Source organism: Recurvomyces mirabilis (assembly GCF_035927965.1).
Source record: "Recurvomyces mirabilis strain CCFEE 5264 chromosome Unknown scaffold_5, whole genome shotgun sequence".
Classification (NCBI taxonomy): domain Eukaryota; kingdom Fungi; phylum Ascomycota; class Dothideomycetes; order Mycosphaerellales; family Teratosphaeriaceae; genus Recurvomyces; species Recurvomyces mirabilis.
The window spans coordinates 35,215-49,629 of record NW_027041939.1 but is presented as its reverse complement, the minus strand read 5'-3'; the positions used below and the strand labels follow the sequence as shown (position 1 = coordinate 49,629).

The following is a 14,415-nucleotide window of genomic DNA, read 5'->3' as shown; positions in this document are numbered from 1 at the left end:
TTCTATGCTGCAGTCGTATGATGCTTTAGCCATCTCGCAGGACTGTTGCGTCTCAAGGCCGCCAGATGCGGATGACACACAATTTCTCCCATCCACCTGTCTTGCCACTGGATCCCACGATCTTGGCTCTCCAACCGCCAGGCCGAGCGAGGATACCGGCAATCACAACTTCGGGTCTATTCTGATTACAAAGCAGAATATACGCTACACCGCGCTCGCTGAGTACTGTCGGAAGGTCGGCCAACAGACGATTTGTAGTTTCCATGCCGTCGTGGCCACCGGCGTACGATAAAGACAGTAGATGGGAGTCCTGCTCGAATTTGTCCTGGGTGGCAGAAGAGAGACTGGGGAGTGTCTCGGTGGGCACGTATGGAGGATTGAAGATCAAGACATCCACGTTTTGTTGGCGAAGTGAAGTGGCGAGGTCACCGACTACGCAATCTCCGAATATTCCCGCTGGCTTCACGGATCTGGTATGCTCGGTCGCGGCTCCTCGGACTGTGTGAGCGGCGGCTCGACAAGCATGTTCGTTAGCATCTGTGCCTAAGGCTAGGATGTCGGAACGGCCAAAGATGTGCTTGGCGTTTGCTGTAGCGAAGGCTAGGACGACGCCGGAGCCGACGCCTACTTCGAGAACTAGAGGCGAAGGGGTTGTGAAAGGGAAGCGGAATTTGAGGAAAGTCGATTCGGAGGCTGAAGAGAGGGTGTCGAGGAGGAGGTAGGAGTCCTCGGCTGGTTCGTAGATCTGGTCGTAGTTGACGTGTGAGGTCGACGGGGTTGGTAGCATGGTGATCAAGGCAAGACGGCCGGTGCGGGGGGGTAGCACAGTTTGAGTTCCTTTAATGATCAGAGGTTTAAGTCATGGGTGTTGACTAGGTGGAGCACGGCTCCAGCACCATCATTCTTCGTGCCAGCGAGCATTCAAGACCTCACCCGAAACGCCACGAGATACTCAACATATGATTATAACTTGACACCATAATTTAACAGTAGATATTGCTACATGGCTTGATCATTGTCGAAGTGTAGTTTTGTGCACAGACTGTCGAAATCGCGAGATGACGGCATCAAAGTCCAGACTTTTGGTTCTCGCCAATGCTCGAGCACCTTTTATTTACACAACCAAGTTCTCCTTGTATACTAATACCTTCAGCCCATAGTACTCCCCTCGAAAGATGTTCCGGCACACTTCCCGCCGCCTCGCCACAGCCTCTTCCCTCGGCTCCACCACCTCCTCCCCTCTCCGGACCGCTCCCCTCGCACTCCTCCCCCCCATCCCCCTCTACCGCCGTCTCCTCCGCGCCCATCGCAAATACCTGCCGCAGGAGATGCGTCTTCTGGGAGACGAATACATCAAGGCCGAGTTTCGCGCTCACCGGGATACGGACAACCCGGTGCATATCGTCGGGTTTCTGACGGAATGGCAGTTGTATGCGCAGAAAGTGGAGGGGAACAATTGGAGGGGGGACAAGATGGAGGAAGGGAAGGTGGGTAAGATGAGTGATGAGCAGATTGGGCAGATGTATGAGCTTATGCTGGCTATTCGTCAGCAGGAGTTGGAGGAGAATGATCCCGAGTACAAGCCCCATACGCCGCCTCCGCCGCCGGAGAAGGAGTGAAGGCGGTGATATCACATGATGATCTACTCCATTGACTGTGTCTCTTGCACACCGGCAAGCGTAGCCACGTGCTCGGCACGGAGCGCGTGGCAGAAGAGCACATGGCGAGGTCAGGCCAGCAACAGCAATCGAGCCAAGGAAGCAAATCTTGACTTCACGCCATGACGAGCGACACCGACAGCATCTTCGACATTCACGAACGAGTTCAGGAGCACGCTTATACCACAGAGGCCGCCACAGAGCGAAGATGTGTCGCACGACATTCTGGAAAGGCTACTCCTGCAACCACAACTGGTACATATCTCCCTCGCGATCACGACTCCCGCTTCAATTGCTAATGCCTTTGCAGGCTTCAACTCGACAGCCCCTGCGCCCCAGATATGAACCTCCTCACCTGTCCCGACTTCTCCTCCCATCCACCGCACGGTCATGCTCCCGTGCCTCGGCTGCCATGTCGTCGAGCGAATCCTGGAAGATGTCCGGCGTGCGAGGCTGGCGAGAAGGGGTATGACATGCGATGGAGACGAGTCTGTAGGGTTACGAGGGTGGGGATCAAATTTGGTGCAGGGCCGGCGAGAGGTAGTGGGTTGGGGGTTGAGGTTGCTTGTTGTGCTGTTATGTGAGTTGTTCCTTGGTCAAGTGTCCGGTACGGAAAAAGGACAGGAGGGATGTGGGGGTGTCAGGGTCTGTGAGATGCTTGACGGTCTGTACACATAATCTGCTAAAATACGAGTCAATACAGTCGCGGCACGACTATCAATCAGCATGCCAGCATTTCGTACTGCCAACATCTTTCCTTCTTCCCGAAACGCGCCCATCCGCTTCCACCAAACGTCCCTACCGATTACATATGCTACACACTCCATCTCCCAAAAACCCTCACACACCCACCTCCTCCGGCTTAACATCCAAATCCCAATTAATCACCCCCTCCTTCCCATACCGCCCCTCCAACCACTCATTCGCCTTCCGAAAATGCCCACACTCGAACCACCCTCTCGCCGCACTCAGCGGACTGGGATGCACACTCTTCAACACCAAATGTTTCGTCCCATTAATCTTCGCACACCTATCCTGAGCCGGTTTCCCCCAAGCCAGGAATACGACTCCACTCGTCCGTTTCGCGGCCACGGTATCGATGACCTTCTGCGTAAATTTCTCCCAGCCTTTCTTGCTGTGGCTGTTTGCTTCGTGCGCGCGGACCGTGAGGCAGGTGTTGAGCATTAGGACGCCGCGGTCAGCCCATGGGGTTAGGAGTCCACCGTTTTTGGGTGGGGGTTTGAAGTCTGGGTAGTCTTTTTTGATTGCCGTGTAGATGTTCTTTAGACTTGGTGGGGCGGGCGTGGGTGGGCGGACGGAAAAGCAGAGGCCGTGGGCTTGGTTTATGTTGTGGTAGGGGTCTTGGCCGAGGATGACGGCTTTGACATTGGGGAGGGGCGTGTGGCGGGACCAGGAGTAGATGTCTTCGGGGGGCGGGAAGACTTTGGATCCTTTTTCTTTTTCCGCGGCCAGGAAGCGTTTGAGGGAGAGGAAGTCTGGGGTGGTTAGTTCGTTGTGCAGGGCTGCTAGCCAGGAGTCATGGAGAGTGTTGATCTCGAGTTGGAGGAGGTCCGTTTGCTCCGGGGTGAGTTTGGATAGCCAGGCAGTCTTGTCAAAGGTGGTCGGCTTGATCTCTGCCTCTGGGTTTGATGAAGCGGGTTTGGGTTTGGGTTGGGTGAAGAAGGATGTTATGGCCTTTTCGGCTTTGGGCTTCTTTGCTGCGTCCGCGGCAAGGTCGACGGCTTTACGTTTGAGAGACATTTTTCCCGTACAGGTGGATGATAGTCTTGTTGGTGTTGATCGGAAGTCGAATATAGAAGACGCGAAGTTACGCGTTGAAATAATGACGCAGCGCGTTCGAAGCTTGGGCGAAATTGTAAGCATCCCTACTTCTCAATCACACGACCCACGATACCTACAAAGACTTGATTTTTCTTTATTAGACGATAATCATTCCGCGTGGACGATATGACCACACCGTCGACCATATACGATCATACTCCTTGATAAGGTCGATAGACTCTCCTGTTGCATGATGGCCTCCAGCCAGACCGGTCGCACTGTGGCTGAGTATTGGCCCCAAATCCTTCAACGCCACCAACAGCGCATCGAGTCGACGAAACGCTTGCAATCACGATATAGATGCACTCCTACAGGTCTTCATGAGAGCAGCATGTCTCCTAGATTTGACTAAACCTCTGCATAGAGAGGTATAGGATCCCCAATTCTGCGTTCTTCCGCGAGTCCTCTTCCTGCTCGTAATGCTCATACTGGACGACCAAGGACTGTAAGCTTAAGATCGACCTAAGACAATACCAATAGCCTTACTCTACTAGCTGGATTTCTCATGGATACATTCACCAGACAAAAGACGACCGACATCGCACAGAGATCGCTCATCCATCCTTTCGAGGTAGAAGAACCGCCACTGGATGGAGTATCGTATAGAGCCAAAACGCCACGGAGCAAATGGCGAACTACGATATCCTTCGGAGCCCTGGCTGCGCTCTTGGTATTATGTGCGAACGTGGCGATACTAGTCTGGACGACTCGGACTCACCGAGCGAACCACAATGGTGCAACGACACTGTTCACCGGTTCCTGTGAACGAACACGACAGATCACACTCTGGGCGGATCTGGCCATCAATATCCTCAGCACGATTTTGCTTAGCGCCAGCAACACTTGCGCCCAACTTCTATGTGCGCCGACGAGATCCGATATCGAGGCTGCGCACGCTGCAACCAAGTACGTAGATGTCGGCATACAAAGCATGCGCAACCTGTGGTACGTGTCCCGGCGACGCCATGCTATGTGGTGGCTTGTAGCGTGCAGCTCAATCCCACTCCATCTGTTCTACAACTCCGTGGTCTTTTCCACTCTGTCGGCCAATGACTACCAGGCTTCTCTGGTCACTGAGTCCTTCGAGAGTGGCGGCTGGTGGAACGAGTCGAGAGTGGCGGGCCTGAACTACCCGTCTTCCATCTACACCGGGGAAAGCACGAATGTGAATCTTGGGCAGCTACACGCCATTCAACAAGAAGCGGTCGTAAAGAACCTCACGAAGCTGGACAACGCTGCATGCTTGCGAGCGTACGCACAGAATATGTTCGAGTCTGATTGGCGGAACGTCCTCCTCGTAACGAATATTACTCTGAACGACACATATATCACCTCTTTCGAGCACCATCCCTCCAAGGATGCTGACTTGATGTGGGCCTGCAACGCCACCGCGAGCTCCTCAAGTCTCACCCCACCACCTTGCAACGTCGCCGCCCTGATCTCAAAAGCAGACACTTGGACGATTCGAGGCGCGAGCCGATGCTCGTCACTGTGGACTGGCAATTGTACTACATTCGATGCCCCTATTCAATACTGTCTCGCCGAACCATTTCCAGCGCAGTGCACAGTCCAACTCGCAACGCCTCTGCTCATAGTCGTCATCATTTTCAATGCTGTGAAATTCATCTGCATAGCCATGACGGCCTACAGCGATGCAGAACCCATCACGACTGTCGGAGATGCGATCGCCTCGTTCTTGGGCAGGCCGGACAAGCTGACTAAGGGCCATGGTGCGCTGTCAGCCAAGCAAGTCTGGGAGGACGAAAACTGGCAAGATGGTCAAAGCCGTGGAAACTATCAACACATGCATTCGTGGAAGACGCAGAGTCGGGCGGGATTCTACCAGCCGGTGGCGTTCAAACGGCAACGTAGAAGAGCCGGCAGAGGCGTAGGCGCATGTCAATATGCTATCTGCATTATCCTGTAAGACTCAATCATCTGCTGCCAGATCTCCTGTCGAACACTGACACAACTTAAGATGCATCATCGCCCTCATCACCAGTTTCTCCCTCCTCGGCTCCGGTATCAGCAACAGCTACTCCAACGACAAAAGTATCACTAGTCAAGGCCTTGGCCAAGCGAGTCCCTTCAATATGGTCACCTTAAGCCTCGGCCAGTCACTCATAGCCAACGTCTTGCTGGCCAATTTGCCGCAACTGATCATAAGCTTCATCTACGTCTTCTACAACAGCGTGCTCACGGGTATCCTCTTGACCCTCGAATATTGCCGCTTCGCTAGTAAGCGTCAGGCCCTTCGCGTTAGTAGACCGGAGGGAAAACAGCGAGGCACATATTGGCTTAACGTCCCATACTATTACAGCTTACCGCTGATGGCTTGTATGGCGGTCCTGCACTGGCTTACTTCGCGGAGTATCTTCCTCTTGCAAGTCTCCACCTACGACAACAACGGCAAAGAAGTCCCCGATCGCGCAATTAACGCTTGCGGGTACTCTACCCTGGCGACTCTGCTCGCGAGCGTCGTGGGTCTGTTCTTGACGATCGTTCTGGTAGCTATGTCTCTGAGGAAACTCGACCCGGGAATGCCGGCTGCGGGGTCCTGTTCTGTGGCTATCGCTGCGGCGTGTCATGGCGGTGATAGGGACATGGCGAAGCTGGCGTTGCAGTATGGAGTTATTGGGCGAGGAAGAGAGGAAAGGGATCTGCGGTACGATTACGGAGAGTGGGAGACTGCGGGCGAGCTTGTCGGTAGCGCGGGTTTGAGGGTTGGCTTTTCTAGCAAGGAGGTCTCGCCGCTTGTTGATGGTGTCATCTATCATTGATATCAGATATCTCGAGAGATATTAGCGCCCGCACTGCGCAACACACACCCAACATGCTTCTTCCCAGCATACATTCTTCGACTCTTCCATTGAACGTGTCACAGGTCAGCATCAGCGCACACCGTCGACTCGACTTGAACCCCTTACGAACAAATCCTGCGATCCTTTAGCAAACCCAACCAAGCCTTTCCCTCTCCACCCCACAAGCCCCGAAAACAAAGTACCACCCGTCCACTCCGTCCCTCAGATCCCCCTCCAACCACCCCCCCCCCTCAGATCAGCATGAGCCAGTACATCCTGAACCCGCCATGCCTTCGTCCTCTCCCCTTCCACCCCCAAAATAAAACATAAATTCTCCCAAGCCATCAACCCCACGCCCTTTGCTTCGAAAACAGACCGTGAAATATATCTCAGCGTACATACACCACAGCCGTCTCCTCAACCCCCATTGCGTCGTTCGCCAACGCAGCACAGTCGGACGTCACTATCTAGAAAGCTGCGGTAATGAGCTGCTTGAAGTTTGGACACGAGAGAGGAGCCCCTTACGTCCTGAGCGTTTTCGCCGTGGGAACTTCACGCGTCATACTGAGCCAAGTTCCCGTAGCTTTTGGTGGCGAGATGCTGAAGGTGCAATGTTCTCGTCATGTTCAGCAAAGGGGGGAACACCGGCATAGCATGACGTTGGCAGGGTCTGTTTAAGCAGATGCACTTTTTCCTTTTCCTTTTCGGACCGTAAAATAGTCGATGTCATTGGGCACAGTCGTCGAGTGGTGTCCTTGTCAGCACATACATGACGTCTCCGAGACTGGGTGGCGTTCACGTATGTATATATATATATATTTGCGCATTACAGCGCTCGCGCTCTTGCTCCAAGGCGTCGAGTGTAGCAAAGAAGGGTGCATACTTTACCACACAATACCCCTGGTCCGCCAGCGCAGAGAGCCAGGTGGACTGGACTCGGCATACACACGGCTCACTCTGCGAAACGAGCCTGACCCTGCAACCCCCCCACGTGGGTTTCTGGCATGAATTGAGCGGCGTTGAGTGCTAGGACGGCGAAATCGTATATTGTGGATAGAGATGATATACGTACAGCCATCCGCCATACACAGCCCCATGATCAAGCCTCGCGCGGACGGAACGCCTCACACACCCCATCCTCATCCTCATCCCTAACGCCGGAAGCCAAACCCGAAAAAGAAAGAAATCGCCTCATCACCCCATCCGTTCCTCACACATCAACTAGAGCGACTGAACAGCTTCCTACTCGCTCTTACTCTTCTTCTTCTTCGTCTTGATCTGCTCCTCCGGCACCGTCCCCTCAGTCAAAACCTCACTCTTCCTCTTCTCCTTCTTCTCCTTCTTCAGCTTCTTCTCCACTTTCTCTTCAGCCTCCTCGACATCCCCATCCTCGCCGCTCTTCCGCCTTTCCTTCTTAGCTTTCTTCGCCGCCTTGGCGTCAGCCGCTGTGTCGGCGTCGATGTCAGCCATATCCACATCCGCATCCGCATCAGCAGACTTGGACTTGGACTTCTTCGCCTTGCGCTTCTTCTGCTCTGTCGCTTCGGCTGTCACGCCTGGAGCGGCGAGTGCGTCTTCGGCCCCCGCGTTAGTGGGGTCTTCGACGTTGATGCTCGATAATGTGGCGTCCATTGCTGCTTGCTACAAAGAAAAAGTCAGTACCTGCCCGTCATCCAAGTTTATTTTTGTGTTCGTATCTACTCACCATAGCGACGGAATTCTTGGTCGGGTTAACACCTTCGGCATAAAACCGTAGCCGCTCCTCCACCTGTTCCTTGAGCGCCTCGCCGAATTTCCTCGATGGTTGCATACTGAAATTGTCGATTCGGCTTGCAATACTCGCCTTATTGGCCAAGAAACGGGAAATCCTGCCCTTGTTCTTCAGACCCGCGCGGCCGATGAAGCTGCTGTGGTAGATGAGGCCGTATTTGGGAGTGTTACCCTTGGTCTTGAGTGCTCTGAACAGCGCCTTCTCGGCACCGAGGATCTGGACGGTCGAGGCCGGGTACTTGGCCAGGTTCGTGAGGGAGCCGGCGTGGGAGATGAGTCGTGCGCCGACAGTCTCACCGATGAGGGCCGCGAGGTTGGGGGCAACGACGCCCATTTTGGCTACGAGGTAGTTGCCGAGGGATTTACGGTAGGCGTGGAGGGAGACGGTACGTTTGGCAAAGGTCATGACGTTCTCCATGTCGGTTTCGGAAATGTCTTGGCCCATGGAGACGCGGGCGGCCTCGATGATGGCGCGAGCGATACTCTCGTCATCGTCGACGTGTGCGGCGAGTTCGTGGAGGCTGTACTCGGAAAGGGTCTTCTTGTCGCCGATGAAGAGGGCGCAGCGGGCGTACTTGTGGTTCTCGCTGACGATCTTGATGAGTTCGGGGAAGTGCCAGGAGTACCATTCTCGGACGCGCATGGAGAAGGTGTTGACGGCCTTGTCGAGATGGTCGATGGTGGCAATGGCCTGGATGATGTGGTTGTCGTTCTTCTGCACGCTGAACTTTACCTTGGCGCGGCTGTAGGCGTGGCCGAGACCGAGCTGGGCGCGGGAGATGTCGCCTGTTTGGAGTCCCTTGAGCAGCTTCTCGGCATGTAGACGGAGTCCTCGCAGCAAGTCCGCTACCAACTCGCTCGTCTCGCCCGTCTCGCACTCGATGCCAGGGAAAGCGCCTTTAATGCTCCCCGCCAAGTTCTTATCCGTCACCCCCAACGTCGTCTTCTTCTTCTCCTTCTTCCCCGCCTTGGGTAAGTTACTCTCCAGCACCGTCTGTAAGTACTCGGACATGATGCCCTCGGAGACATCATTCGCATTCTGCAGCGCCTGGCCCGCGCCTTGGAAGGGAGCAAAGGAGACGAGCGAGACCATCTTGCCGAATTTGGCTAGGTCTGCGTGGCCATCTTGCACCTCCTTCTGCCGAGCTCCCACCGTGTCGCCTTGCATGCGCACGGCGAAGACGGCATAGCCCACCGAGCTCTCGTGGAGCAGGTAATCCACTGTCGACATGGCTGTGAGAATGATGATATTATCCTAGGGTGTGCTGCTTGTGATATGTCGACTATCGCATCATGCTGAGGGGGTGTGTGAGAGATTTGGGTGCAGTGGTGCATGAATTGGACCTCTGCTTCGTCGCGGCAAGAAAATGTTGCGTGAGCGGAATGCTTCCGTCAAAGCTGGTCAAGATTTCCCTGCAGAGGCACGACGCGCAAACGCGACACTGAAGTATCGCTGGTGCGAATTGACTGACTATAACAAAACACCCGACCAAATTTGAATAAGATGTCGGCAGCCCAATTACTGAATCCGAAAGCAGAGTCGAGACGGCGGGGAGAGGCGTTGCGAGTGAACATTTCTGCCGGAGAGGGTCTACAAGATGTGTTGGCTAGTAATCTGGGGCCGACAGGCACACTGAAGATGTTGGTGGATGGTAGTGGCCAGATCAAATTGACCAAAGATGGCTCGGTGCTATTGAAAGAGATGCAGATCCAGAACCCCACCGCCGTCATGATCGCCCGAGCAGCAACAGCACAGGACGAGATCACCGGCGATGGCACAACGAGTGTGGTGTTGATGGTGGGAGAACTGCTCAAACAAGCCGATCGATACATCCACGAGGGACTCCACCCACGAGTCATCACCGACGGCTATGAACTCGCCAAGAACGAAGCCCTGCGCTTCCTGGACGAGTTCAAGCTCCCACGTGACGTCGACCGGGAGCTCCTTCTCTCCGTCGCCCGAACATCCCTCTCCACCAAGATCAACCCCACCCTCGCCGAACAGCTCACTCCTTCCATCGTCGACGCAGTCTTGGCCATCTACCAGGCTCCGGCGAAACCGGATCTGCACATGGTCGAGATCATGACCATGCAGCATCGCACAGCAGCCGACACACAACTTATCCGTGGCCTGGCACTGGACCACGGAGCGAGACATCCCGATATGCCCAAAGATGTCAAGAACGCTCATATCCTCACCCTGAACGTCAGCCTGGAGTACGAGAAGAGCGAAATCAACAGCGGCTTCTACTACAACTCCGCCGAGCAGCGAGAAAAACTCGTCGAATCCGAACGGCGCTTCGTGGACGAAAAGTTACGCAAGATCGTCGAACTGAAAAAGGAAGTCTGCGGCGACGACCCCAAAAAGGGTTTCGTCATCGTCAACCAGAAAGGTATCGACCCGTTATCCCTCGACGTCTTGGTTAAAAACGGCATCTTCGCCCTCCGCCGCGCGAAAAGAAGGAATATGGAACGCCTCCAACTCATCGTCGGCGGCATCGCACAGAACTCTGTCGAGGACCTCCGTCCCGAAGTCCTCGGTTGGGCTGGCCATGTCTATGAGCACCAACTCGGCGAGGAGAAATATACATTCATTGAAGAAGTCAAGGAGCCGAAATCCGTCACTTTACTCATCAAGGGTCCCAACCCTCACACTATCAGTCAGATCAAGGATGCGGTCCGCGATGGGTTGAGGTCCGTGTATAATATGATTGTCGATGGGAGTGTGGTCCCTGGTGGTGGGGCCTTTCAGGTCGCCTGCGCGGCGAGGTTGAATTCCGATGAGTTTCAGAAGTCGGTCAAGGGGAAGGCGAAGTGGGGGGTGATGGCTTTTGCGGACGCGTTGTTGGTTATCCCTAAGACGCTGGCGGCGAATAGTGGGCATGATATCCAGGATTGTCGTACGTATTCCGCCCCCCTCTCCCCATTTCCTCGGGAAGAAAAGTCCTCACGAACTAATCCGATGATGATAATTTCTAGTCGCCACCCTCCAAGACGCCCACCGCGAAGGCCACATCGCCGGTCTGGACCTCGCGCTCGGCGAACCGATGGATCCTGTTCAAGTGGGGGTGTATGATAGTTTCCGCGTGTTGAGGAATTCGATCGCGAGTGCGACGGGGATTTCGTCGAATTTGTTGTTGTGTGATGAGATGCTCAAGGCGAGGCAGATGGGGAAGAGCGGGCCGCCTGGGGGTGGTGGTGGTGGCGACGAAGGCGAATGAGGAGGTTTTCGGATGGGGAGTTGATGGTGCGGGGACATCATGAGATCTAAGGCTTGTTCGCACGTATGAGAGGGCGCATGCGGACGCTCGAGTCGAGTCGCGGCCGTGATGGCTCCCGGGCGCAGCTATGGACACAGGCCGTTGGAAGTTCCCGCGCCCGACAATGTATGTAGACATGATCGAGGAAATTACATGTACTGTACGATCTGCTCTCAATTACTAGCATGGTTGACAGTGGGGTGCTCGTCGTCTTCTCATGGATCGAGCGCCTCTGCTTCAGGCCACTGTGTAATGCAATGCTACTATCTCGGGCACTACCTTTTTCCTCACGTGCTGCGAGATAGTGATTGATCATCAGAGCGAGGGAACTGAACACGAGAGCACCATTCACCTTTGAAGATCATCATCATCATCACGCATGTAGAACGTGCAAGATGATGGTTTCAAGGAGGTCAACGACCATGTTTTCATCTCCTGATCTACTCACTATTGCCAACGACTGCAGAAGTAGCAGCAGCAATTCCACGTGACCGCCCGCTGGCTTCAGCCACTCCGGTTCATTAACGTAATGTCATTCTCGATCCACAACGCCTTTGCTAATCATCACAACGCGTAGCACTCCCCCGCCCTCAATCCATCACCTTCAGCATGCGGTAAGCCTCATGACTAATCGCCTTCCTCACCATAGCCAACGGATCCTGCCTCGCTTTCTTTACCGTCTTCCCAACCACTACTTCATCCCCATCCTCCCCCTCTTCATCCTCAATCACCTCTTCGTCCTCGGCATCCTTGAACTGCCCATTATCCAAAAACATCTTCAGTTGACCCTGACTATACCCAGATACCAACGCCGTGTTCTCCTCCGCAGCTGTCACGGGTTTCGGCGCTGTATCCTTGCTGTCACTACCCGACGTGCCGGTATTTTGGTATCCTGCGCGTCCGCCTGCCAGGTTCCAGAAGATGAGCTTCGGCATCTCGTACCCGGCCTCTTTGTACTTTTTCTGAATCCGCTCGTACGAAGTGCTCCAGCGAGACGTGGTGGTGTCGGCCGCATCGAACTGCATGTCGCTGAACACAAAGACCTGCTTCACCATTTCTTCTTGCGTAAGCTTCTTCTCGATTGCCATGGGCAGGATGAGTCTCTCGAAGACGGCGACGAAGTCCGTATTCATGCCCCAGTCGCTGGATTGGATGTACTGGACTTTCTCCTCGAATGTGCGATTGTCGGTGCTGCCTCCCACCTTCAACACCTGCGGCGCAGCTGAGAAGGTGATGAAGTGGCCGCCAAAGGGCTGTGCGGTCACTTCGGCGATGAGAAGGGAGAGGCCGATTGCGGAGTCCATGGGGCAAGTACGATCGGGGAATTGGGGAAAGGTCATGGAGCCAGAGACGTCGCAGACCGCGATCGAGCTCTCGAGTGTGCCGTTGTCTTTGATGCGCTGGACTAGCGCCTTCCATTGTCCGTTCGTGGATTTCATCCGGATATTGCGCATCTTCTCTTCCACCATGGTTTTGGCGTTGGTTCCTGCCCCTCGTTGAATAGTAGGCAGGGCTGCCTTCCCGACGCCCGACACGAGTGTAGAGGGGAGCAGAGTGGCGCCCGAGATGCTCGATTTGCCTTCTGCGACGCTGTCGAGGTATTTGTCGAAGCGATCGAAGTCTTTCTCTGCGAAGAGGGGGGTGTATTGCTTCATCGCCAAGGAGGGGATACGGTCGTACTTGATGGCTTCGTACGTCTTGTTTGTGAGCTTCGTCTCGACAATGTCTAGGTGTTTGCGCAGTACGGAGAGCGTTTTGACCTGGTAAGCCCGTCTCGCGTGCTTGAGATAGAGTGTACGATCACCAGGGTCGACGGTGAGATCGGAACAGAGGGTGTCGAATGGATAGAGCAGCTCTGCAATGGATGTCGCGATACAGGTATACTGGTCGTGCATGCCTTTGTTGCTGGGAGCCCATTTACCAGCAAGTGTGATGAGTTTGCGATCGGACTTGTTGTTGGATTCGAGACGAGCTAAGTCCGCTTTCAATTGATTGGCGAAGAGGCGAGCGATGGTGAGGTGTAGAGCTTTGTAGAAAAGATCGTTTGTGAGCTTCTCAATGACACGTTCGTGACGCTCGGCGGTTTGGATCTTCCTCTTGCCTTTGGTCCAGTCGCGAGTGTGAGGCTTGCCAGTCGGCTTTGGCACGTTGAATACACTGCGAGGGTCTCCATTGACTTTCAGCTGGTCGTTGGCAGCGAGAGCGAGAATGTTGAGCAGATCTTTCCAGTAGCCGTGAGCTACGCCGTACTTGACGTCGAATTCCTCCAGGCCTGCAATCGCTTCGGGTGTATCCAATTTTACCTTCTTAGTGCTTGGCTGACCGTCCAGCTCGACCTCGACCATCTCGAACTCATCCGCATCATCATCAGCAGGGACGAGTTCGCTCGCCTCACCCTTGCTGGCTGCATCCTTCTCCGGCTTGGGAGCCTTCTTCTGAATGAGAGGACGCACGAGCCAAGGCAGGCTGCCGAGTAAAGTGTGAGGATGATTCTCAGCGAGCCAGCCAACGGCACGGTAGAAAGTGTTACGGCTAGATTTGCCTAGATGGATGGAACGAGCATTCCAGATGATTTTGAGAGTGGCGGTAGCGTCAACCTTCCACGCAGTATCGAGCAGCTGCTTCATCCGATCACCAGAGACCACGTCTTCGAGTTCGTGGAACAGGTCGACTAAAGCACTTCCAGAGTCGGCATGTGCGACGTCGCGATTCTCCGTGGGCATCTTGCCGTCATGCTTGTCGAGGGATGGTACGGCGGAGCTGCTTAGGCCGTCCATAAATCGAGAAGTCTCCGCTGTATTCTCCGCTTGTAGAGGTTTGGTAGAAGTAGACTCTACGTCCTTTATATGCACTGGGAGATCGAATGTGCTTGGGAACAGAGCTGTAATGTATCGCTCGAACTCCTTGGTTGTGAGCGTAAGCTCCGCCAGCTCTGGTAGATCTACGGGGAAGGTCGTGTTGATCATGCTGTGATTTTCCATGATTGTGGTGCTTGTGTACTCTATCAAGTCAGACTTTGCTGGAGCAACCAATTCTGCCTAGCGATAGAATGCCTTGTCCAGCCACTGCAACGGTGAAATGCAC

General features: G+C 54.5%; 7 protein-coding genes across 7 annotated transcripts; 3 read left to right on the top strand and 4 right to left on the bottom strand.

Annotated features, from left to right (window-relative positions):
* Positions 1-52: 52 nt before the first annotated feature.
* On the bottom strand, positions 53-787 carry MTQ2 (S-adenosylmethionine-dependent methyltransferase; the record flags this gene model as incomplete). The annotated part of the gene is made up of 1 exon (XM_064835036.1): positions 53-787. One exon carries the CDS (start codon positions 785-787, stop codon positions 53-55), a length of 735 nt encoding a protein of 244 aa, XP_064696971.1.
* Positions 788-1,175: 388 nt separating this feature from the next.
* ACU17 (Succinate dehydrogenase assembly factor 3, mitochondrial) lies at positions 1,176-1,619 on the top strand (the record flags this gene model as incomplete). Its single annotated transcript, XM_064835035.1, has 1 exon — positions 1,176-1,619. The coding sequence occupies one exon, from the start codon at positions 1,176-1,178 to the stop codon at positions 1,617-1,619; it is 444 nt and encodes a 147-aa protein (XP_064696970.1).
* An 879-nt stretch (positions 1,620-2,498) lies between these two features.
* Positions 2,499-3,419, bottom strand: UNG1 (uracil DNA glycosylase; the record flags this gene model as incomplete). Its single annotated transcript, XM_064835034.1, has 1 exon — positions 2,499-3,419. The coding sequence occupies one exon, from the start codon at positions 3,417-3,419 to the stop codon at positions 2,499-2,501; it is 921 nt and encodes a 306-aa protein (XP_064696969.1).
* Positions 3,420-4,005: 586 nt separating this feature from the next.
* Positions 4,006-6,280, top strand: LTS14_002327 (uncharacterized protein; the record flags this gene model as incomplete). Its single annotated transcript, XM_064835033.1, has 2 exons — positions 4,006-5,423; positions 5,479-6,280. 2 exons carry the CDS (start codon positions 4,006-4,008, stop codon positions 6,278-6,280), a joined length of 2,220 nt encoding a protein of 739 aa, XP_064696968.1.
* Positions 6,281-7,543: 1,263 nt separating this feature from the next.
* nop56 (Nucleolar protein 56) lies at positions 7,544-9,302 on the bottom strand (the record flags this gene model as incomplete). The annotated part of the gene is made up of 2 exons (XM_064835032.1): positions 7,544-7,942; positions 8,007-9,302. 2 exons carry the CDS (start codon positions 9,300-9,302, stop codon positions 7,544-7,546), a joined length of 1,695 nt encoding a protein of 564 aa, XP_064696967.1.
* A 273-nt stretch (positions 9,303-9,575) lies between these two features.
* Positions 9,576-11,292, top strand: CCT6 (T-complex protein 1 subunit zeta; the record flags this gene model as incomplete). Its single annotated transcript, XM_064835031.1, has 2 exons — positions 9,576-10,971; positions 11,051-11,292. 2 exons carry the CDS (start codon positions 9,576-9,578, stop codon positions 11,290-11,292), a joined length of 1,638 nt encoding a protein of 545 aa, XP_064696966.1.
* Positions 11,293-11,921: 629 nt separating this feature from the next.
* Positions 11,922-14,312, bottom strand: LTS14_002324 (uncharacterized protein; the record flags this gene model as incomplete). Its single annotated transcript, XM_064835030.1, has 1 exon — positions 11,922-14,312. The coding sequence occupies one exon, from the start codon at positions 14,310-14,312 to the stop codon at positions 11,922-11,924; it is 2,391 nt and encodes a 796-aa protein (XP_064696965.1).
* Between the last annotated feature and the right edge of the window lie 103 nt (positions 14,313-14,415).